Source organism: Mya arenaria, chromosome 8 (genome assembly GCF_026914265.1).
Source record: "Mya arenaria isolate MELC-2E11 chromosome 8, ASM2691426v1".
Classification (NCBI taxonomy): domain Eukaryota; kingdom Metazoa; phylum Mollusca; class Bivalvia; order Myida; family Myidae; genus Mya; species Mya arenaria.
The window spans coordinates 7,427,236-7,453,834 of NC_069129.1; the positions used below are offsets into that span (position 1 = coordinate 7,427,236).

At 34.8% G+C, this 26,599-nt stretch overlaps 1 protein-coding gene across 4 annotated transcripts; it reads right to left on the bottom strand.

Annotated features, from left to right (window-relative positions):
* Positions 1-5,787: 5,787 nt before the first annotated feature.
* On the bottom strand, positions 5,788-25,524 carry LOC128245108 (putative nuclease HARBI1). Of its 4 annotated transcripts, XR_008263056.1 has the most exons (12): positions 25,439-25,524; positions 23,400-23,506; positions 22,812-22,903; positions 19,549-19,658; positions 18,961-19,052; positions 17,633-17,752; positions 15,558-15,770; positions 13,249-13,367; positions 12,722-12,858; positions 11,038-11,157; positions 10,069-10,165; positions 5,788-9,856 (listed from the first exon to the last, which is right to left on the bottom strand). XR_008263056.1 is itself a non-coding variant. In XM_052963344.1 (5 exons), exons 2-5 carry the CDS (start codon positions 13,347-13,349, stop codon positions 9,571-9,573), a joined length of 621 nt encoding a protein of 206 aa, XP_052819304.1. In that variant the 5' UTR covers positions 13,350-13,367; positions 13,917-14,108; the 3' UTR covers positions 5,788-9,570. The 4 variants fall into 4 exon arrangements, 1 of the variants encoding a protein (XP_052819304.1); XR_008263055.1 differs by lacking the exon at positions 11,038-11,157; XR_008263057.1 differs by lacking the exons at positions 11,038-11,157; positions 22,812-22,903; positions 23,400-23,506; positions 25,439-25,524 and adding an exon at positions 21,937-22,298.
* Between the last annotated feature and the right edge of the window lie 1,075 nt (positions 25,525-26,599).

Here is a 26,599-nt window from a genome sequence, read left to right on the forward strand (position 1 = left end):
TTTCAGATATTAATGGCCATGATGTAAACTTGCGCCTCTGTGAAATTGGTACGGGTCACATGACCCTGACCAGAGTTATCTCCCCTTGATGTGTTAAAGTAGGCAAAATAAGCCCTGTCCGGGATTCATCTTTGTTATTATTCAACAAATCTTTATCAAACTTTCAGAAATTAATGGCCATGTTGTAAACTTTCGCCTCTGTGAATTTGGTACAGGTCACATGACCCTGACTGGAGTTATCTCCCCTTGATGTGTTAAAGTAGGCAAAATAAGCCCTGTCCGGGATTCATCTTAGTTATTATTCAACAAATCTTTATCAAACTTTCAGAAATTAATGGCCATGTTGTAAACTTTCGCCTCTGTGAATTTGGTACAGGTCACATGACCCTGACTGGAGTTATCTCCCCTTGTAGGCAAAATTAGCTTTGTCCGGCCTAACTCCAGGGCAAACAACCTAGACATGGAGGGGTGGGGGGTATTCGTTAGCCTATGGCTTACAGTTCTAGTTATACCTAATATTCTCGCAATGTGGTTATAATCTTAAAACTGCCTCAAAGGCATCCAATATCAATGACAACACAGCCGACATTTATGTACATGCAGCCATTGTTCAAATATTCCTGACAACATGACGCACAGGGGGGCATTTTATGCTCGACTATTCAATGAGTAAGGAGGGTTTACTATTGCCTCGGCGTTGGTGTCGGTGTCTGCTTAAAGGTTGCAAGTCGCATTTTCACTTATAACTCCAATACCCTTATTCAATGCACTTAATACTTCACAGTTTTCAGGACCATCATACAGTGAGGTTTCATAACTCCATATTATCCTAAATACAAATTATGGCCCCTGTTTTGAGTATGACGTCTTAAAGTACAAAATTGACCGCATTTAAACCATATATATTTTATCTCCGGGCCCCAAATTCTCGAAAATTCTTAAGTACGTTAACTCAATAACATGCTCAGTAAAAATAACGCTCTCAGCTGAGTAGGTTAGCTAAAACCCATTTCTTGAACGTGCTCAATAAGCTACTCAAGTGAGTAAAAATAACGCGATTATCTTTTCGGTCATTTCGGTTAAAAGAGAGCTCTTCGGTAAAAAAGTATAAAGTTCGGGAAAATCTGACAACAGACGATAGAAATGGCAAAATCTTGCACAATGGACAGTGGAAGCAAGAGCTCCCAACTGGACAGAAGCAGAGAAAAGCTATTGCCTCGAGCTTATATCAGTCGAGTCTGATGTACTCTCAGGAACGTTCGAGGGGCCACCAAGGTGGCAAGCAAAAAAAAACAGCATGGGAAGGCGTTTGTAAAAAGCTTAATGCGTAAGACACAGCCATTTTGTTCACATTTTTATCAAACATGCATTATTACAGTAATAACTATACGATACAATAAACATGTTTATACAATAATTTATTATTTTGTCATATGATTTATTTATTTTGTCATATGATTTATTAAACGGTAAACAATACGGGCATGAATTTCAAACTTTTGAAAGAATCTTACCGCAAAGAATCCAGTGTCTTTCATTGGCTGCATTTGGAGTCCTGCATCATTGTTATTTAATTGTTAAGTCCTGGTTCACATATTTAATGTAACGTGTAGTTTAGTCCACCTGGTCCTTTGACTTTAATTATTTATTGTGTCAGACTCGAGACAGGGATACAGAAGAAATTGTAACGTTTCTTCCCTAGCTAGCTCGGACACGCTACCTTAAATTAAACTATAAACCTATTCTCGGACTGCATTGTCCCAAAAATTAAGTATGATATTATTAATATATACAAGTGATTAACAATGATTGCTTACAAAACCAAATGATTGGAAATAATTGTAATGGTTCAAGAATCAATGTTCAATTATCCCTAAACCAAGAACGCACAAACAGAAACACTACAACACCTATGCTATAACTTCAAACAGGACCAGCATACAAAACGCTTATAAACCAATCACAATATATCAGCGAAACCTGCAGTCCTAAGTGTATTGCTTTTATGGGGAATCAAACCATTGACCCTGTTCCGTCTGTATCGCAATGATCCAGGCTTACTAAGAGGCCAAAAAGAAACCCCACGGATGTCCGTACCTGGAAACCAGAAGCTGTAGCTCAATGCTTCTCTTTAATTCTCCTAGCCTCCAATAGTTCAGAACCCGCCCTAAACAGTACAAACAGATACTTCAAGGCTTCCCTATATATTAACATGATGTTCTCACATCGGCGTCGAGACACGAACTAACTATTTCTATGCCTTTAGCTTTTTATATACCCTAACATCACGTGACCAAAATGGAATGATCCATTTTAACAAATCCTATGGATGAAACCATTATTTAAAACTAATGTTACAGAGTAGGGGTGTTAAGTTTATCAAACTTACGAAAAAGTAGAAAACTATTAAGAATACAACTTATTCGTATTAATTAATCATTTACTAGCTAAATTTAGACATTTAATACTAAAAACATAACATTAGTATTACACACACGAAATCATCAAAAAGAAGTCATAGCGATAAAGCCAAAATCAAATACTCTATAAAATTCACTAAAACAGAAATGATTATTTTACGGGCTCCGGACTTCATTACAAAATGTCAAAATAATAAAAAGTATTCCTGATCGATCATTATTGTGGCTAGTGTAAATTTAGCTTTGATCATTGTGAAATATGCTAAAAGAATCCCGTAAAAATTGAACACACTGTTGAACACAGTTGTGTCTATTTTTATCAAGACACCTTCAGCAAGATTTGTTTTCACCTCCTTTTCTAAGTGTTTGCCGATGTAAGCTTTTATGTATGAGAAATTGGTTTCTTCCCATTGTCTCTAAAAATCACATGTTAAATGTACTGGAATAACAGCACCTGTTGTATTTACTGAACCAATTCTGAGAAAGTAGATATGGAAATTCAGCCCTATTTCCATTCGGTACTTTATGTTAACTTTCACTGATTATATGTAAATCATAATATCAGTATATTACAAAAATGTTAACACGGATATTTCTCAAGTATTAAATCCGCACTGCTGCAGGCATTTATATTTCCATTTCAAGGCATATTAACTGCCTGTGTAATGTAAATCCATTGCATAGATACGATAATTATACATCCATTTTTCTCACAAATATTAGATTTGCACTGTGTAAAAGTAGGACCGCTTTCCCTCAGATCTGACGAATGACTGATATTTTTGAAAACTTTACACACGTATTGGCAAGACATAATAAAATAAAACATAGATCGATTGAAGGTTGTTGTATATGTATATCGTCACACAGGGGCAGGTTGTGTTGGTCAGTTGAAAATTGGCCGCTAGGCAGGATGTCTAACCTTCAGAATATAAACATCGGTCCTTCATATCCAGTTCGATCAGACCAGCAATTCTAGCCAAAAGAGTTTGAGCCAACAGGGTGCGGCTGTATTTAAATGTTGAATAAGTATTCTTGTGTCTTATTCATCTGTACGTATCACTGACGGTAAGTCAAATATAAGGAACCGTTTGCCATAATGTATTATCTATAAAAAAGATAAACTTTATTTCAATATGCTGTACTCTCTCATTTAGGGCTCAAGAGAGGTATTAGACGGAAAAGAACAAAAGGGAGGAAGCAGTTCATGAACTTAACATTGAACTTTTGAAGAGAAGAGTTGAAAACGAAAACTATACTTAAACTATATATAAATGAATGTAAAATTCCCAACATCATCTTAAGAACCAATTCTTCATATTTTTTATTTTTAGCTCGACATTTCGAAGAATAAGGAGGGCTATACAACTCGCACGGCGTCGGCATCCGGTTAAAAGTTTTAGGGCAAGTTCGGCTTTTCCCTATAAATCCAATAGCCTTCATTTAATTGACTTAATACTTCACACAGTTGTTCATGTCCGTCACATGATGAGGTTAGGTAACTCCATATTATCCTTTATACAAATTATGGCCCCTGATAGACTATGGAAATTATGTTAAAGCAACTGTGCACAAGATGATCAATTTGCAAGGAAAAAGGAAACTGTCGAAAACTGACAAAAACTTGGAATTAATGGTGTACAATTAATTGAAACTAACTAACTGAAGTACCACATAGTTTTAGGTTTAGCAGTTTTTTGGTATTTTTCCATTAAACAAGAGGGCCCTAAAGGTTTCATATAGATATAGTAGAACTATGGCCTCAACAGTTTTTAACAATATTTGACTTGACTTCGTGACCTTGTTTTTGAACTCATGATACCCAGTTTCAAACTTGACATAGACTTCATAAACACAAACATTCTGACATAGTTTCATGGTGATCAAATTGAGAATGTAACCTTTACAGTGTTTACAAAGTTTTTTCTATAATTTGACCTAGTTGCCTGGTTTTTGACCTCTGATTACACAGTTTCAAACTCTACCTAAAGATCATCAAGAATAACATTCTGATGAAGTTTCATGAACATAATTATGTTTAACATGTTAACATGAGGATACAGTTATAAATGTGACCTCTAGAGTGTTAACAAGCTTTTCCTTCAATTTGACCTGGTGATCTAGTTTTTGACCAAACATGACCAAGATTTAAACTTGACCTAGAGCTAATCAATATATACATTTTGACTAAGTTTCATGAACATACAGTCATAAATGTGACCTCTAGAGTGATAACAAGCTTTTCCTATGATTTGACATGATTACCTAGTTTTTGACCGCACTTGACTCATATTTAAATTTGACTTAGAGAATAATAATAAAAACATTCTGACCAACTTTCATGAAGATTCAGTAATAAATGTGACCTCTAGAGTGTTAACAAGCTTCTCCTTCAATTTGGCCTGGTGACCTAGTATTTGACCCCACATGACTCAGATTCAAACTTGACCTAGAGATATTAATATTAACATTCTGTCCAAGTTTCTTGAAGATACAGTCATAAATGTGACATCTTGAGTGTTAATAAGCTTTTCATTTAATTTGACATAGTGACCTAGTTTTTAACTCAAGATGACCACTGAATTAAAATCATTTAGGGCCCAAGAGAGGTATTGGACGAAAAAGAACAAAAGGGAGGAAGCAGTTCATGAACTTAACATTGAACTTTTGAAGAGAAGAATTGAAAACTCGTCCAAGATTTTATTGAGGGTAACATTCTGACCAAGTTTCATTAAGATTGTGCCCAAATTGTGACCTCTTGAGTGTTAACAGTGAAATTGTTGACGACGGACGACGACGGAAACTTGACATGTATTTCATCTGTTTTTCAAGTGCCATATTTTAAATATGTTGTCACATTTGCAAAAGGTACACTATGTCAAAAGGTGATATGTACAGTTAATTCATGTGATAAAAGTTATACAACGTTATGTGAAAGTCTTTATGACCACATCTGCATATATTCTTACGTGTTTTGTGTTTTTTGTTTTGTTGTTTCGTTAATAATATTCAAAGTTAAATTAGATATCTGTTTCATCATTGCTAAACTCCTAATCATCATCATTTATAATTGCATAATGGTAACAGATGAGTAATTTGTAATTGTAACATAATATGAATGTTATCTGTTGTTATCATAAAATAAGATATTAAAATAAGATTTGGTACATAACTTTGGAATATGCAAATGGGTTTCAAGCAGATAACATCTATTAAAAATCATGTCTATACCACCGTTTTCTTACATGTGAACACAACTGTTTACAGTAAATACAAATAAATGTTTCTGTTTCATGATGTGTGTGTGTGTGTATATATATATATATATTATTTACGTTATTATGTATTTTTTATTACATAATTTCAGTTATTTTAGAAAGATTTATTACAGAAATAAATATTTTTAAACAAAAGTATCAAGGATATGGGCTTATGCATAAAACACCATTGGAACAGTAATATTTGATATGTCTCGAAAGACTAGCAATGGAAACATCACACTCCTCGGAATTAGCAAATTATCATCAGATGAGCAAAAAACATTAAGAGAAAATGCAATTTCTCTTAAACTATCAGCATTCCAATTGAAAATAAGACATGTATATAATGATATCAAATGAAACAGGGATTGACAACCAGATTTGGTGGAAAACATTTCGAAGCAATTATTAACAAGAGCTGTCACAGAGACAGTGCGTTCGACTATTCCGTCGCTTGAGTGAAAAGTTTTGGCGAAACATGCATGGATCACTTTAAATTGGATTAGAGTGATGCCAAACTTAATGCAAACTATAGTTATTTTACTTGTTTTTTTAGTATATTGGATGGTTTAGTGCCATCGTATAAAATCTCAATGAAACACGATACATCAAGTAGTTGCTGAGATATCGACCTATGTGTGCCTACATGCAAAACCTTTACCAGAATTTCAAAGTCAAATAATAAAGGCCCATTTGCACTATACTCAAATAAGTGTTATCTTACTTCATTAAGGTATTAGCCATGTAATACAACTCGGGAAACATCGGGTAACATCGACATATATCGCCACTCGCCGTAACAGATCGCGACGAACATCGGGCGTATTCGGCCTGTACCGGATGTTGCTATTTTTAGAAACAGAAGGTATTTCCCGGCTATTCATAGGTCAATAATGGAATTTCTACATCGTAGGATTTGGAAACATTGTGATATTTTTCTCATGAATATACGTTTAAAATAAATAAACACTAAAAGTACACGCTGACGGTTGTTTACGATACATCTAACAATTTGAGTCATTACAGTTAAACATGGATTATAAGTGAAATATACGCGTAAGAGAAGATTTTCTCTCGAAAAAACGAACTGTCAACAATCGGCATGGAACTGGGATATTCGTATCAAAGGGCTCTGAATGTAAGTATCCTTGAGCAGTTATGTACGTTGATGTGTTCAAAAACGTTTGTTTTTTTAATTTATCTTTGGAACTCTTAAATCATTTTGATTAGCTAAATGTTTAGACAGCATGTTTATATTTTACATGTACTTATGTACATGTTACATATTTTTATATGTACTTATGTACATAACTTATGTTTAAGATATAATATGAGTATGTAATCTTTAAATTGATTGTTTTATCTTAGAAAAGAATTAGACTTAAAATTTTGTTTAAAAATGATGTGTTTTGGTACGTGACCTATTTCTAACATACCACAATACATGTACATACCCGTTATTTTCTTTACGAAATGCATATTTTCAAAATTAACCTGTGAATAAAAGTTGTATGTGGTTTGGGGCTTGAAGCCGCATCTGCTAGGACACTATTGACATTCATTGGCTTGGTGTAGGTCTCGTTAAAACCCCATACTGTTGTGAATCATTATCAACCATATGCACAACAACTACACATTTGTGCCTACCAACCCTTACTCTTGGCTAAAACAGTTTTAGTGCAGAATGTATAATACTTGTGCATTTGTATTTTACGGTGGTAGTTTCTGCTGGTTGATAATCAGAAGTCTAATTTCTTCCAGGCAGGAAAATGACTGAATATTACTTAGTCAACAACACTGGGTTATGAAGAATTCCAGCCTGCATTAAATACTATGTTGGATCCTTGAGAGCGGATTTGACAGCCATGTCCATCCACAAGGCAGTCGCATCTGATCGAGATGATGTGAGTATTTCATATAAAACATATTTGACTTGGTTTTTGTTTTTATAAACCTACTGTATTCAATAATCAAGTGGTGGTGGTGGTGGTGGTGATGATGATGATGATGATGATGATGATGATGATGATGAATTTTATTGATAAATTTAATAATTTTCTTTATATATATACATGTATGTATCAGCTTGTTGTTGTTTTTTCAAAATAATGTCGAGAAATATTAAACTGTTTATATTTTATTTTGTATATATGTATGGCAGTATAATTATCTATACTAATTAGTTAGAAAGGCTTTAAAGTACAACTTTTTTCCTTTACAGCACTAAACATTCTTGATGGGTAAAGTACCTGAAGGTGCATGAAAACCAAATCAGCATTGAGTAGTTATCATCTGTGCACACACTACAAGTACAAAGCATGGGAACAGACCAAACTTCAAATATTGAAGAGTGAAGAATTATTGTGAAAAAACTAATTGTTAGAATACCAATGACAAAATAAAACAGATATACATCAAATTACCCACAGAGATTGTTTACATGTTATAATATTAAACAAAAACATTAGTTGAGAACTTTCACTCTGATATTTTTGGAGTGGCGAGCCCATTTAGTGTTCTTGTTTCTTCACATATTTTAGTTTAAAAGTACACTCATTTGTTTTAAACTCTGTATTCTGTGTAAGTATCATAAGTAAAATTCATTTATTTGAAAGAGTACATTTTATGAATAAGTCCAATTAAGCTTTATAATTTTTTACAAGAAAAAGGTTGATTTTTAAGCATTTTATTAGCTATAAAAATGTATGGTAACATGACATTATGTATATTTTCTTCAAAACTGGACGGTAAACTATCATAAATTGTCTTTTAAATTGTTCAATAGACATCATAGATAATATCTAAAATGATTTCAGCAGCTTGCCTTATAGTTAACTATTTTTTATGAATTTTATAAAACTGCGATATATTTTCAAACATCGAAAAACTGCTCTTTTCCGAAAAATCATAAGATCAATCAAAATGATTTTTTTCCATGTGTATGAATAATGTGTTCGTTTAAACTTTAGTTTTCTGTTAACTGAAGTTTATTTTACCAGAAACTGTTGTGTTTATTTCATAATCTCTGATAATGCGAAAAAAAATCAAATATAGACAAAATATTTACTTGTCGCTCTTTGTAGCCCTTGGAGTTTGGGGGTGGGTGTAATGAAACATAAATAACTTTTTTAATTCACGGTAAAAAATCTTCAAAATTTGGATAAAAGTCCCATAGTGTACCGTGATTATAACTATGTTGTCGGTTAAAGCTTTTAAAAAAGTGTGTATTACGCGGCTAATACCTTAATTTGGTAAGTTATATAGATGGGAATACATATCCAAAGTTTCAATGCAGTAAATGATGTAGTTACTAGAGATAATGGCTTTAAGCTGCACTCTCACAGGTTGAACGTTTTGACAACTTTTTGGATTTTTTGTCCTGGAACAAGCCAATTTTTGAGAAAATCCATGTAAACCATTTATAGAAGACTGCTGACAAAAAATCAGATGGCTGATTGTTATATAAAAGTTCAAAAATTGATATTTTATGCATTTTTCTTAAACCATTAGTAACGGTTTAAGCCATAAAACATTAATTTTGGTACGGAAATATGAAAATCTACAATCTGATTTTTTTGTCAGCAATCTTATATCATTGGTTTGCAGATATTTACGACAAAAATTTGCTCTTTCCAAGACACAAAATAAAAAAAGTTGCTTAAATGGTCAATCTGTGAGAGTGCAGCTTTAAATGTGCATATATGCAAAATCTTAAACAAGATGTCCAGCCAACGCCGACGCCGCTGCCGACATAATAATGCATAGTAGTATAGTTCTCCATTCTTCATTTAGTTCAGCTAAAAACAAAATGATTCTTACTTTCCTCAAAGACTCAAATACTGTCATAACAATAACAGCACTTTTATGAAAACGGAAACCGAATATATCAGTCAGGAAAAGAATGTTTGTGCGAAAACATCTCTGAAAAGAAGACCATTGCCTGGATTTTGAATTTGAAAGTCATGATCTGGTTGATCAACATCAAAAACGTCCAGACGATCAAATATATATCCATTATCGAGATCGAAGTTGTGGAGGAAGGAGCAGGTCAATATTATCTGGCAGCATCGCTGGGGCTGTACACGAAGGCCATATGAAAGGCAAGGAAACCTGCGCTTCAACACACCGTATGTTTGTTCAATAATAACTCGAGTCTTGACCAGGGCTCTGTTATATCTGAAATTTTTACAACAATCATATTATGGGCATATACATATACAATGCAATTAATGTTAAAGGTACTAGACACTAGATGGTCCCAAAATTGGCAATAACATGAGCCAGTATGAGTGAAATGTCACTGACACATCTAAACAAATTTTAGCACATCTTATCATTTACCTATGTTACATATCTTTTAGTTGCCCTGCTTGGCATGAGTATCTTACCTTTCCTGTGGTGGTGATCGTGTGTTCAGGTACATCGTTAGAAGGTAACGGCGGCAAGCATAACCACTGTCACCAAGCAAGTACCCATCCATGACCCCTGTTCGATATATTATATAATACAACATCAAAATACATCAGACATAACCAAATGCAGTCAATAAGAACATGAATATTTACGCCTCACACTGCTTTTCAGCCTTCAACATGTAAAAGCTATTAATAATCATTAATGCACAAACTTCTTAAGATATGAATTTGTGTTTTCATTATTTTACAGTTTGCACTAATTTAAGAATCTTGGATTAATCTTGGATTTGGAAGCAATGGTACATAATAAAATGGTACAAACATCTATTGCCAGACTGAGACACATACAATGACATACTTCATCACTTGACCATTGTTCAATTGTTCACCATTATATAGTGGAAAGGAATTGTTTAAAAAACATGACTACCTTTAAAGCTGCACTCTCACAGATTGACCATTTTAACAACTGTTTTATTTTTTGTCTTGGAAAGAGCAAATGTTTGGCATAAATATCTGCAAACCAATGATTAAAGATTGCTGACAAAAAATTGGAAATCAATCTAACAAAAATTGAAGAATTGCCCAATTCTCAAAATCAACCAAAATTCATGAATTTCACCCAAAAAAACAGTTAAGACACAGCATCCTTAGTGTACAATTCGAAGAAGAGTATTAGATGAACAAGTTCCCCAAGTTTCAAAGTGATTGCTTTGATAGTTTCCATTCCTTTTATGTTTGTAGTATTTGGAACGCTCCATACAGAAAATGTAACAAGATAGATATTTGAACTGAACAAAAGTAATTAGATAATTTAACATGTTCAAATTTCATTTTAATGTCAGCTCAATGGCATTTAAATATGGAAAGGAACTGGAGATTAAAAATAATCTGACATCATTGATCTAATTACATTTTTCACAAATTGCAAACAAACTGTACTTTTGTTGACGTAGACGTTTTTCTCTTTTCCCATGTAAAGCCTTCCTTTTCATTTAGTTGGTTGTCTTTACCAGTTTCGACTTGATTTTATGACATTTGTTGCAAACCGTGAACCTTGACCTTTTAAAAGATTTTTTTTTGGTTATATTTTGATTTGTTACTTGTTTAATTATTACATGACTCTATTTCATTAACCTATTGCATCCAATAGTATTTGCAGAATTTGCAAAATGTTGCCAATTTAACAATACAACAAGAGATGTTTGTCAAACATTATGCCCCCTGAGCGCCAAGTTGCCAGAAATATTTGGACAACTGAATGAAATATGCATGGACTGAAATGACAGCTGATTTGTCATTGGATGCATATGAGGCAGGTCATCTACTGGTCATACCTAATCTTCATGTCAAGTTTGATGACCATAGGTCCGGGAATTGTTGAGTTATCACTCGGACAAGCTTTGGTCTTCCAACAGACCGACCGACATGTGCAAAGCAATTATATAACCCCTCTGCTTCGAAGGGGGGCATAATTAAACTAGATGTTCACTGAAAACTGATACTTCAACTCATGCATTTAGTGACATATAAATTTCTACTGTCTACTATATAAGAAAATAAAATATGGACAATCAGAAAACCTTTTTTCAGCTTACAGTCACACTGACCTTGACCTTTGACCCACTGACCTCAAAATCAATAGGGTTCATCTGCTGGTCATGACCAATAAGCCTACCTAGTATGAGGTCCCTGGGTCAAAGCGTTCTCAAGTTATTGATCGGAAACCGTTTTTCATGTTAAGGTCACACTGACCTTGACCTTTGACCTCAAAATCAATAGGGTTCATCTGCTGGTCATGACCAATACACCTACCAAGTATGAGGTTCCTGGGTCAAAGCGTTCTCAAGTTATTGATCGGAAACCGTTTTTCATGTAAAGGTCACACTGACCTTGACCTTTGACCCACTGACCTCAAAATCAATAGGGTTCATCTGCTGGTCATGACCAATAAGCCTACCTAGTATGAGGTCCCTGGGTCAAAGCGTTCTCAAGTTATTGATCGGAAACCGTTTTTCATGTTAAGGTCACACTGACCTTGACCTTTGACCCACTGACCTCAAAATCAATAGGGTTCATCTGCTGGTCATGACCAATACACCTACCAAGTATGAGGTTCCTGGGTCAAAGCGTTCTCAAGTTATTGATCGGAAACCGTTTTTCATGTAAAGGTCACACTGACCTTGACCTTTGACCCACTGACCTCAAAATCAATAGGGTTCATCTGCTGGTGATGACCAATACACATACCAAGTATGAGGTCCCTCGGTCAAAGCGTTCTCAAGTTATTGATCGGAAACCATTTGGTATTCCGACCGACCGACAGACAGACAGACCGACCGACCGACATGTGCAAAACAATATACCCCACTTTTTTCAAAAGGGGGCATAATAAATGAGTTTTCAAGCTACTCATTGTAAATATTTTGTAAGATAAAAATCCATATTAAGTTCAATAAGTTCGTTTAGTTAGGAAGATTGACTGGCCAAATGGAGGACCAACAAAAAAAACACCCTTCACACTTTCCTCTATAAATATACTGGTTGAATAAAAAGGTTTTCCAAAAGGATGTATAAGAAATTGCATCATTTTAACAATTTTCTTAAATATGTTTTGTAAAGTTACCTTCTGGATGACGACATTTGATACATATTGCTTCCAAAGGCGAATGAAGTGGGTACGACACAGTTTCTTGCCCAGTCATTTCTTTTTTGTAGAAATCAAAAACAGCTTTCTTCTGCATACAAGATGGCGGATGGATCCTTTTGAAAGAAATTTAGTCTGTAAATTGATAGTCATCTTATCATTGTAATAGCGAATGACCCAGGTTCAAGGCGTACCAGGTTTAATTCCCTACCTGGTTGCATGTGAGTGTGGTTGGTCACCAAGACGCAGGATTGGTTTTTGTCCTGTCTCCCCCACAATACAAGACCACACTCTCACAATTGTTAGTATAACTTTCTTCACAATTGTGGAATATGAATAAATTTTAACATCATTTCTAGCCCAGAACTGTATTTATTCCATGAATTATTCGATAGTAGGAAATAATGATCCTGTTAATTCAGACATTTTAAATACATTGAATGGCTTAAGTTTATAAAACAGGTAAGTGGTCAAATATGAACAGTATTAGTAAGTATTATGCTTACTTGTATGTGATCTTATCACCATGGCTTTTCGAGTAACTTATTAACCAGCTGACCGCAGTTTCTCGCCATGGACAGTTTCCCTTGGACATTACCCAAACCATTTATACATGTTACACCAGCTGTAAGTGAAAGTTGACCAGATTATAGGTTTAAATCTTAAAATTCTTAGTCAACATAAAAATAACAGATGAAATCTTTCATTTCTCTTCATGAATATGTATTATAACAATTGTTAATCATTTCAAGAGAAGAAGTTGAGGGAAATGGGTCCAAGTTATGATTGTTTTGCAACTACCAAATTTATACACATTTATCATCTACTGAAGCTCCAAGTTGCACCATTTTCCATCCACATTTGAATAAGAAAAAAAACAACTTTTTAAAAGCATTTATCATGGGTCTGATTTATGATGACATTAACATACAAATTGACCCAGGATTTTTTTCTTTATTTGGTATAAGTGTTACTGGGGGTCCCCAGACATATGGACCATGCTTTTAAGCATGCGTCTATTCCTCTTATGACGACTTTAACCATTATACTGCAGTGCTCCAGCCAGGATTTGAAAAGGGCAGGTTGCTATGGGAGATAGGGCAAGTTTGATGCTCATTGAATGAGCCTTAACATGGGGCACTTGCAAGGGTCAATGTTCAATTTTTATAAAGACCTTAGCTGTTATGCACCAGTCAATTGTAACCACCGCCTCCCCAGGTCCGGGGAATGGCGGGGACTTTGACTTTCGGTCCAGCCAAGCCCGGGTAAAATCTCCGCCCTGCGGGGAAGAACTGCTGGTAAAATCCCCGCCAAATGCCCCCTCACCCCAGGGACCCTAGGTAATGACCATTCCCCGCTATTTTTGGTGAGAAGACAAAACCACCACATTCACCCGGCACTGCAGGGCCACCTGAAAGGTAAAAGGAATGCCCATTTCCACCGCTATCCCCGGTATTCCCTCAGATCTGGCGGGGCCGTGGTTACAATTGACTGGTGCATTATCTTTACTTTAATGTCAAAATTATGTATATTTAGTGTTTTAACTTATTTTTGAAAATTGACTCTGTCAAGCATAAGGGCACAGCAGGGTCATAGATTCTATATATGATAAAGAAACATACAAATTAACATAATATTATTATGGATCATTAAGTGATACAATAGCCTATTAGAAATAGTGTAGTAAAAATCGTATAATAGGCAAACATGATAAATTATGACAACCATGTAGTTTTGTTAAATATCATATAAAAGTTTATTATTTAGACCGTTGGGAAACATTGTTTTAAGTTTATGGATCCAGAATGTTTCCTTACATAAGTGGTCTTGATTTTTATGAACAACATCTATGGGTAGAAAAGAAAAATCTGACAATGAGTCGTTATCTTGTGATTCAAAATGGATAGCAACATTTGAAATAAGGTTGATAAAACAAAGTTTTATATCAAATCTATGTGAATTCATTCTGAGAGACACAAATTGATTTGTTTGTCCAACATATTGAATATTACATTTTTTACATGTGATAAGATATATTACATCGCTAGAAGTACAATTCGAATCAAAGTGTAAATCATAGGTTAAACCTGTGACACTACTATGAAATTGTGAACTAACATTAATAGTGTTACAATGTGTACATCTATCTCTTAAACATTTATTGGACAAACACATTTAAGAGTACTGTTTATGAGACAATCCTGCATATTTTAGGGCGTCTATAAGCCAAAATAGGCTTAAATTTGAGTAGAGATTTGACACTTCTTTATCAGACAATTTCAAAAGGTCCCAATACTTATGTATAATATCACCAATATTTGGTAATGATTGTAGTAAAACATATTAGAAATGGTATGACTGGTTTAGCATTAGTTTTTGTTGTGTACAGCATAACGCATCATCCTGTGTTGTATTTCTAACTAGCGTAAACCCATCCTCTATAACATCTTTAGGGAAATTTCTTTCTTCGAAATAGCTTTGCAAAATAGTTAAAGACCTACTGAATACATTATCATTTGAGATAATACGTCTGTAGCATTTATCATTGCTGTATGGAATGCCATGTTTGCATGACATAGGGCGAGAAGAGGAAAAATCTAAGTATAAATGCATGTTAGTTGGCTTACAAAATATAACAGTTACTAAATCACCAGAATCACCTTTAGATATCATTACATCCAAAACACCCTGCGTGAGGGTTAGGATAAACCTTTCTTACACAAGCTGCTATGCTTTTTAATGTCAATAATATCATTTCAGCTACAATAAACAGTGCACTCGAGGCGATTAAAGACATGTGTATACATTTTTATACCTCGGGATCTGGAGAAGAAATTGGCACTGTCTGGGAATTGGTCACGCATCAGCCAAGGTACAGCTGGGCAGATTGTGGAATCTGTTGTATCCTGATCAATCGGCAATACATGCAGATCTACCAGCCTTCTGTCAGTCAGTGGCGCTCTTGATAAATTCACTATGTTGACAAATGATGGGTCAGTTCACCTTCCGATGATGTAGGCCTGCTTGTCTGAAAAGTTACAATCATGTTTTAACCTTTCTTACAATTCTAAGTGAAAATAAGTATCTTCCATGGACGAGAGTGTAAGATAGGTTTGTCTCAACCTGAGCGAGGGATGTTTTGCCGAAATGAGGTTTACTGAGTTTCCATAGAACACCCTGCGCAAGGGTTAATATGAACCTTTCTTACACGAGATGCTATGGTAGATGCTTTTTCTCCGACCACAGTTAAACAAAATAAAGTTAAAATGTATTTTTTTTTCGCTGGAACTCTTTTGTCGGTAGTGAAAATAAATTGTGTATATCTATGAGTTAATTTGTGGTTGTCATGGATATGCGCAGTGATTCAGATTATGTAAATAGTCATATCGTTCTTTATATAGTTCTGAGGATAGTCCAGCATTATTTCTTGAATGCAGCGTGAAAACCTTTTTTTGGTGCCATTTGAAGTGAGAAATAATTAATTTGGATTTTAAATATTGCCACAAGTTTCCATGATGCTACACTAGACGAGGGTGTTCAACAAGGACAATACAAAAGGAGTTCCATATGGGTACTTGTTTTATCTTTGACCGTGGGCGAGGTAAGGATTTCCAGCATGGCTAAACTTTGGATCTACTTATCTGACATGGGAGAAATATCCCTCCATATTTATCTACCCTGATTGTCTGAGTCAAGGTTATGACAATAAAGAAATTTCAGCACTTTCCATGGTTAATCCGGGGCCATAACTCTTGAACCTACAATGAATCTGACTGAGTCATCATGGCATCAAAGATCAGTTGTTGTTAAAAGTTTTTGTGCCATTTATCAAATCAAAACATAAATGAAATATGGCTTAAAGTTCAAATATATATAAAAGAAATTGGCCTCTTTCATTGGCTCACTAGAACCCATGATAGAATCTGGTCTGTTTCTGTGAGGAACTGATATCTTATTGTGACTCAAGCTGTGTTTAAGTGAGGGTCAAATTGAATATAAAATGTCTCTCTTATCATGTTCACAGGGTATAACTGAACATAGTTTGGCTCTTTTAGGTGTCAGGGTCTGTAAGTCCAGAACCAATGACCGGATCTTACAGTTTCAGCATGAAATTCAAGATCTATAAAGGTTTAAGATTTTTTCACAAGTTTGTATCAAATCCAATTATTTATGAAGTCGCCGCCATATGGCTGCAATAGACAAAATAGTAAATTTTTCACCTTTTAGGTGTCATAAACCCGAGATATTATGGCAATACAAGTTGTGTAAAATTCAATGTAAACTGTTGTCACTATCGTATTTACACTTTTAGGAATTGTGGCTGGACAGACAATTTTATAAATTTTCTGGCATTGATAGGCTAATTCACCATTATACAACCCGTCCAATGTATTAAAACCAATGTAATATGATAACACTATCATGTTTGACACTGTCATGATTTGTTTTAAATCAGTTAACAATTAAGCCCAAAGAAATATGTCTCAGAATCAATTAATTCTTCAACCACAGATAACATATATTGAATATGAAATTATAATATCTAGATTCTAATTCACCGCTTCAGACAGTTGGTGTACAAAATGTTTACATAAAGGAGTTCAACCTCTTGGCATTACTGGTCTAAGTATTATTTACCTCTGTTGTTTTAGCGTTCTTGTATTGTGTGTATTCTCAACTTGACCTCCTTATATACAGTTTCTACCATTTTATTGTAGTCTAACATGTCCCCTTTAAAGTCTATCATTTCAGCCACCATGTCAGACAAGGACCCAAGTTTTGAGTTTCCATCCGGAAATAATTTTCAACTGCATTGGTAAGGATATCTTGAATTGTACATCTCTTAAATACATTCAGATTCCTTGTCCCACCACCAGACTGGACTCTTACTTGTTTATGAGTTTGCCTAACAGCAGACTGGTGTAGCCAATCCATCTCCATTCTTAGGGTCTCATTAGCAGCATTTACATTCCCCAGCGCCTCTCATGGAAATTGTATGGAACAAACACCCTATAACAAATAACATGTATTTAAGCATATTCAAAATGATTCCCCATATCACTCACTGTGTTTCATTGTGTAAGTTTTACCCTAGAGGTATCATAAGTTACACTGTTAGTAGCTGAGGGTGTATGGAATGGTTTGGGTGAAGGCAGCCCCATTACCAGGACTGCCCGGATTTAGATTACCCTGTTACTGGACGGCCTCCCACACGCAAAACAAAAATGGCGGCATTCCTTAAGTTTACATTGTATACCAAGTGAGTTTGGTGAAAGTTTTCTTCCTTATTTGCCAACTCTTAGGCAACAAATCCAGGGCAGAAAGTATGCAGAAATGAGTTACTTTGCATCAGTAAGCTTCTGGCGGCTATATGGGGTACACCACCAGGGTACTTGGCATCCAAGCCATACATTGTTAGACAGTCTCCATCAACAGTGGTGATTAGAATGCAGGCTCAACACTAGAACACCAGGTTAGTTTTCGTCTTGAATAAGAAATGGCATGAATCCTGTTAAGAAACAACAGTTAAACCAGATTTGATTTACTACTGGAAATATACTGATCTCTATTCTGTTGTCAACAATTTTGAACTTGCTCGCTCAACATGCACTCTGTGTTTTGCTATTTTCTTGGTTAAGTGATATCACCAGTTGACATTTGTCCGGCTCCAGGCGCAAATGGTGGAATTATCCATTTTAATCCCAGAGCTTCAATTTCATTTTTTATCCAGAACCCTTTATCTACCATGATGCCATTCCCCACATGTAGCCTCTTGCTGTTAATCAGATTTCTGAATACATTTAGCAATCTACTTTTCCATGTACTCTCCTTGTCAGATATTAAACCTGAATAAAGCATGGAAATATATGTAAATGAACCCCTTGGGTCAATACTAACTAAACTTTCAGGGTGGCGCTCGACTTATAGTCGGAATAACATTGGCTTTGAGATCTCAAAGAGCTTGGCTGCACAACATTTAATTCCCTTCCATCTTTTTTCTTCAAGAAACTTGACAATCCAGCAAGCCATCGCAAGAGATTTTTGTCTAGAAATGGACCTTAAAGAAAACCTCTGTGGTTTTGTAACATACACCTGGCAGGAAACAAATATCACTCAAATTGATCCTGACAGAAGTTCATGTTCAATGGAAGAAATATTGTCAAAAATGTGTTCAGTATTTCGCAAAGTTTTTGGAAATGAAAAAATCAGAAAATCACCTGTTTCTGTAGAACTTGACATCGGATCTGTACTTAGATTTGCAATTTCAATTATTGCTGCCAGCGGACGTTTCTCATCATAAATAGGATTGCTGAAATACATCAGAAATATTAATAAATTTTTAATGTATTTATGTCCAATTAATTAAATTTATAAAACTTCACTTTTTGACTGTTAAAGTAAAATGGATTCATTCTGCCCTCAGCATAATGTACATGTATGTTAATGTTGGTTTTGTTTATGGTACAAAGTTAATCATTTTGAAGGAAGTATCTGTTGTGAAATTCAAATAAAGTAAATTATTCATGCATTTAAATATATATATTGTTCTGTCAAATATTAATATTTTATTTATTTACATACTAAGAGGGTAACTGTTTGTTACAGTGTAAGGAACTTACACATGAAAAATAAATAATTCCCTCGTGGTAGTACCACAGTGACACAAGAAATACAACTTTGTGCTCACTCGGTGTAACCTTTTGAAACCAAAATAAATATATATTTTTTACGCTAAATTCTTCAAATCAATAACAAATTGACATCAAATTAGAAAATCCGACCAACTTTTATTAGCCATTTTATACCTGACGTCTACAGTATCTGTGCACAACTTCTTCTTCTTGGTACCAGCTCTGATTCATGCCTTCTTTTTGGAGGACTTCTTGTTGATGCATGTTAAGCTGCTCTTGTCAAACTGTCATAGAATTTATATAAAATATAAGCCTATAAGTAAATGGTAACAAGAGAGGAGCTTGATATGACTATTTTAAGTTTGTTTGTCTTTTAATGAAAAGGAGTACAGTATTAAAATGTGAAAGTCTTAGTGCTATCATCAGCATTGTGAGCAAACTTGCCAAGAACACACAAAAGCTCTAAGGTTATTCACATGAGGCATGGTACACACGTGACCAGTAAATGAATGTTAAGCTGGTTCACAAATATTTTATATGTTTTTACATGGATAACATGCTACTTACTTGATGCGGTGTGCATCATTTTGAATAAATGTGCAATTACTAAGCATGTGTTGTGTTGCTATTGTATTTTGATAAGTTAATAAAGACAGAAAAGGTTATGGAAATTTACTTTCTGTTGCAAATCACATTTACTGATTCAAGGTTTAAACATTTACGTGATCATGATGATACTATGTATAAAGAATGTATTGCTTTTTGATATTATGAACTTTCAATTATTGTCCGATAGTAAACAGAAATGCTTGGTCCGATTTGATTCGATTATCAATAGCAAATGGAGTTTGATTTTCAAACACTAGTATGCAGTGCCATATAAATTCCTTGATCCAATTTACTTCAGTTTACCCAACTGTAAATGGGTACCAGCTAAATGCTTGGGGTAAAAGTAACTTCGGTTACGCAGGTAGGTCTCGTCGCACAAAGCCTATAGCTGATTTTTGTTTGTTGATTATATGTGACATTAAATATTATTATACCTCACGTGACCTGTCCATGTTAAATTCTCATATACTCATCATGGGCATTTTAGTACTTACCGCTTTGACCAGTTGACATGATACTGTCACATAGCACATGCTTCTAAAAATAGGCATTTTTGGGTTTCCCTAGTCTGATATGGTAAACGCTTATTAAAATGTGTTGTAAATCTGGTGTTTGCATTATTTCTAAATGATATTTGCAGCAAAATGACAGCTGTTGTAAACAAACAAAAATTACAGAATAAATTGATACAACTTGAAAGTTGTGTAATGGTGAAAAATCTTTTATTATGTATAACTGTGTTCAGTATAATAAAATAAATAGTGCATGGCTTTGCCTAGGGTAACAGTATTTCCCTCATGTTGACAGTATGTTATGTCACACTGGAAGCCATGCAATATTTATATAAAGTTTACCTTTGCCTTTAACAAATGTTACCATCATCAGATGGATTGCTCACAGTAACTGTTAACCAATGCATGTAGGTCTTTAACCTATGTCTATGACCTCATCAACAACACCTGGTGAATGTGCCAGTGTCTTATCCACTAGACTACCCGGAATGACAAGATCATTCCCATAAAAGTTGTATTAACATCATGATTACCAGTTTACAAGGAATGGTACAGTATAGGGCATACATCCAAACACTTATTTGCCCTTCACCAAAAAAAAATTGTTTTGGGCAGACAGTGTATGCTCGTTTGCAGAAAGAAAACAGTGAATTGCAAATCAGACATAATACTTAACTTCGATGACAATGTAGGTAAGGTTTCAGGATGTTAAGTCTACGCTTACTCTGGGAAAAAGTAATCTATATGGATGCTTTATTTGGGCTCCATGAATACTGTATACATTAAGAACACAACATTTTTAGAATAAAAATACTAGACACTGTGTCAGTATCGATGCATGTAAAAATACACTCTTTACAGCGTACACAAATATTTTTCTATGGAAATTAATCGTTGTAGTGTGTGTGGGTAAGAACCAGCTGCCCGGGTAGCTCAGTCGGTTAGAGCGCCTAGTCCATATAAATACGCTTCAGAGTCTTTCACAATTTTTGTTTTGTCAACTCTACATGTCCAAATCCCACGTGTTCTTTTCCTAACCAAGAGTGACAGATCCCAGCGCTAAGTATATTGAGCGGAAAGATAACAGGCACCTGCTACATTTCAAAATGGCTTTGCTTAATTGATAAAAGTTGATCTAAATTAACTAATTATTTGCGTTTCATTAAACACTCGAGGGTAATAATTAAAAGGTATTGGCTAAAATAAGTGTAACTTTTGTGTTTTTATTTAACAGTGAAGTGTTTAATATTGTGGAGTAACAGTTGAAGAATAAAGTTTACATTGATATGGATCATTGTACTTGTGGCCTTTCCGCCAAGGTTTACTTTACTTGGGGCAGCGGTAGACGGCAGGAGTGCCTCTGTCAGCTTTAAATGTTAATGGGGCTGGAGTGTAGTGTGTGTGGGTTAGGCCCGATTAGCAGTTGGTTAGAGCTTCGTACTTGTAGTTCGTAGGTCGTGGCTTCGAGCCTCACGCCGGTCGCACCTTTACTCCCACGGTTACTTTATCGTTTATCCGAACTATTTCATCAACCGAATAGCTGTGTGAATTGACTGCAAATGTTGTGACGGCGTTTTATTTACAAAATGTTAAGTCAATTTCGTTATTGATTTCATAACTTGTACATAAGATGTATCAGAGTTTTACATTAGACAGTGTCCATTCGAAGGGATGTTAAATTGTGAAGGCTTTTTCGTCTCCGTTGTTGTTGTCTTCGTGGTGGTGGTAATACGAAATTTCGAACTTTGGCTTTGTTGTCGCATATGATCTCGATATGCTGTCGACTTCATTCGTCGTTATCGTCTCGCTTTGGTAGACAATTATACTTTAAAGATATAATCTTACTCCAAAATAAGATTTACCACAATTAATACAAGTGTTGTGATATATCAACAACGATAAACACATGTCGAACAGAATGGGTCTTATTATTGATACCGTGTTTAATTGGAAAGAAAGGTGCAGAAAACGCGGTTTTTCTACCTAATGAGACCACAGTAGACCACAGAAAATATTTTAAGCATCTTTTGGCGTTTTCACCTATTAAATGCACGGTTCCAACCTTGATATAGGCTATTAATAGTTTCCATAAATGCATTATTTAGTAAGTAGTTCAAGGCTAATCAATACAATTCTATTTTTGTCTAGAAATGGACCTTAAAGAAAACGTCTGTGATTTTGTAACATACACCTGGCAGGAAACAAATATCACTCAAATTGATCCTGACAGAAGTTCATGTTCAATGGAAGAAATATTGTCAAAAATGTGTTCAGTATTTCGCAAAGTTTTTGGAAATGAAAAAATCAGAAAATCACCTGTTTCTGTAGAACTTGACATCGGATCTGTACTTAGATTTGCAATTTCAATTATTGCTGCCAGCGGACGTTTCTCATCATAAATAGGATTGCTGAAATACATCCGAAATATTAATAAATTTTTAATGTATTTATGTCCAATTAATTAAATTTATAAAACTTCACTTTTTGACTGTTAAAGTAAAATGGATTCACTCTGCCCTCAGCATAATGTACATGTATGTTAATGTTGGTTTTGTTTATGGTACAAAGTTAAACATTTTGAAGGAAGTATCTGTTTTGAAATTCAAATAAAGTAAATTATTAATGCATTTAAATATATATATTGTTCTGTCAAATATTAATATTTTATTTATTTACATACTAAGAGGGTAACTGTTTGTTACAGTGTAAGGAACTTACACATGAAAAATAAATAATTCCCTCGTGGTAGTACCACAGTGACACAAGAAATACAACTTTGTGCTCACTCGGTGTAAGCTTTTGAAACCAAAATAAATATATATTTTTTACGCTAAATTCTTCAAATCAATAACAAATTGACATCAAATTAGAAAATCCGACCAACTTTTATTAGCCATTTTATACCTGACGTCTACAGTATCTGTGCACAACTTCTTCTTGGTACCAGCTCTGATTCATGCCTTCTTTTTGGAGGACTTCTTGTTGATGCATGTTAAGCTGCTCTTGTCAAACTGTCATAGAATTTATATAAAAATATAAGCCTATAAGTAAATGGTAACAAGAGAGGAGCTTGATATGACTATTTTAAGTTTGTTTGTCTTTTAATGAAAAGGAGTACAGTATTAAAATGTGAAAGTCTTAGTGCTATCATCAGCATTGTGAGCAAACTTGCCAAGAACACACAAAAGCTCTAAGGTTATTCACATGAGGCATGGTACACACGTGACCAGTAAGTGAATGTTAAGCTGGTTCACAAATATTTTATATGTTTTTACATGGATAACATGCTAAGATAACTTACTTGATGCGGTGTGCATCATTTTGAATAAATGTGCAATTACTAAGCATGTGTTGTGTTGTTATTGTATTTTGATAAGTTAATAAAGACAGAAAAGGTTATGGAAATTTACTTTCTGTTGCAAATCACATTAACTGATTCAAGGTTTAAACATTTACGTGATCATGATGATACTATGTATAAAGAATGTATTGCTTTTTGATATTATGAACTTTCAATTATTGTCCGATAGTAAACAAAAATGCTTGGTCCGATTTGATTCGATTATCAATAGCAAATGGAGTTTGATTTTCAAACACTAGTATGCAGTGCCATATAAATTCCTTGATCCAATTTACTTCAGTTTACCCAACTGTAAATGGGTACCAGCTAAATGCTTGGGGTAAAAGTAACTTTGGTTACGCAGGTAGGTCTCGTCGCACAAAGCCTATAGCTGATTTTTGTTTGTTGATTATATGTGACATTAAATATTATTATACCTCACGTGACCTTCCATGTTAAATTCTCATATACCCATCATGGGCATTTTAGTACTTACCGCTTTGACCAGTTGACATGATACTGTCACATAGCACATGCTTCTAAAAATAGGCATTTTTGGGTTTCCCTAGTCTGATATGGTAAACGCTTATTAAAATGTGTTGTAAATCTGGAGTTTGCATTATTTCTAAATGATATTTGCAGCAAAATGACAGCTGTTGTAAACAAACAATAATTACAGAATAAATTGATACAACTTGAAAGTTGTGTAATGGTGAAAAATCTTTTATGTATAACTGTGTTCAGCATAATAAAATAAATAGTGCATGGCTTTGCCTAAGGTAACAGTATTTCCCTCATGTTGACAGTATGTTATGTCACACTGGAACCATGCAATATTTATATAAAGTTTACCTTTGCCTTTAACAAATGTTACCATCATCAGATGGATTGCTCACAGTAACTGTTAACCAATGCATGTAGGTCTTTAACCTATGTCTATGACCTCATCAACAACACCTGGTGAATGTGCCAGTGTCTTATCCACTAGACTACCCGGAATGACAAGATCATTCCCATAAAAGTTGTATTAACATCATGATTACCAGTTTACAAGGAATGGTACAGTATAGGGCATACATCCAAACACTTACTTGCCCTTCACCCAAAAAAAATTGTTTTGGGCAGACAGTGTATGCTCGTTTGCAGAAAGAAAACAGTGAATTGCAAATCAGACATAATACTTAACTTCGATGACAATGTAGGTAAGGTTTCAGGATGTTAAGTCTACGCTTACTCTGGGAAAAAGTAATCTATATGGATGCTTTATTTGGACTTGGCTCCATGAATACTGTATACATTAAGAACACAACATTTTTAGAATAAAAATACTAGACACTGTGTCAGTATCGATGCATGTAAAAATACACTCTTTACAGCGTACACAAATATTTTTCTATGGAAATTAATCGTTGTAGTGTGTGTGGGTAAGAACCAGCTGCCCGGGTAGCTCAGTCGGTACTTTATCGTTTATCCGAACTATTTCATCAACCGAATAGCTGTGTGAATTGACTGCAAATGTTGTGACGGCGTTTTATTTACAAAATGTTAAGTCAATTTCGTTATTGATTTCATAACTTGTACATAAGATGTATCAGAGTTTTACATTAGACAGTGTCCATTCGAAGGGATGTTAAATTGTGAAGGTTTTTCGTCTCCGTTGTTGTTGTCTTCGTGGTGGTGGTAATTTACGAAATTTCGAACTTTGGCTTTGTTGTCGCATATGATCTCGATATGCTGTCGACTTCATTCGTCGTTATCGTCTCGCTTTGGTAGACAATTATACTTTAAAGATATAATCTTACTCCAAAATAAGATTTACCACAATTAATACAAGTGTTGTGATATATCAACAACGATAAACACATGTCGAACAGAATGGGTCTTATTATTGATACCGAGTTTAATTGGAAAGAAAGGTGCAGAAAACGCGGTTTTTCTACCTAATGAGACCACAGTAGACCACAGAAAATATTTTAAGCATCTTTTGGCGTTTTCACCTATTAAATGCACGGTTCCAACCTTGACATAGGCTATTAATAGTTTCCATAAATGCATTATTTAGTAAGTAGTTCAAGGCTTATCAATACAAGTCTATGATGGTTATGCATGTGTTTAGGCTGTAGGCCGCTATATAGGCCTGCAGACTTTTATAACCGTATCTCGGAAATCGCATCGGCAGATCGACATAACATTTTTAACTTTTAGCGAATTAATGCGCGCACGGGCGTATCAACCCCAGCGCGGAACTGCGTGGGTCAACGACCTAATTTACATTAACATGCTCTAATTGCTACGGACTGCGTTCTGCATATTGATCAGCTTGCTAAAAGTAGCGCCGTAATAAGTCTTCAGTCTATGTTATGCGGTTTTTCGTCATATAACGCACTTGATATATATTTTTTAATAGGAGTCGACCACTTCAAGGTCCAGGTCGGCTTTCTTAAAATGAGGTAACTGTCTTTGCAAGATAGTGGCTGCACGCAAATACCTCGATCTCCTGTAGGGTAACCATTGAAGTTCACATTTGGACCTTACTCAATACCTTTACTGGGTCAGTTCCCAAAAACTGATATATTACTTCATCAAATAATTAAACATAACGAAAAAATACTTTTGTTATTTATCAAGTTCAAACAATATCAATGTAGTTTGATACAATACTTTTTTAACGTCCCTCCGCACAATAGACAAACACATTGTTACATGGGGCAAGACTTCCGATATTTATTTTGGCACATGTTGGAGCAGTGTGGCACACACTTGT

Excerpts from the sequence above, each read along its gene's own strand:
- LOC128245108 (XM_052963344.1), bottom strand. The coding sequence starts at position 13,349 with ATGGTTTGGGTAATGTCCAAGGGAAACTGTCCATGGCGAGAAACTGCG. Across the intron at positions 10,166-12,721 it reads CAAATGTCGTCATCCAGAAG|GGGTCATGGATGGGTACTTG; the intron begins GTAACTTTACAA and ends TATATCGAACAG. Across the intron at positions 9,857-10,068 it reads CGATCACCACCACAGGAAAG|ATATAACAGAGCCCTGGTCA; the intron begins GTAAGATACTCA and ends TAAAAATTTCAG.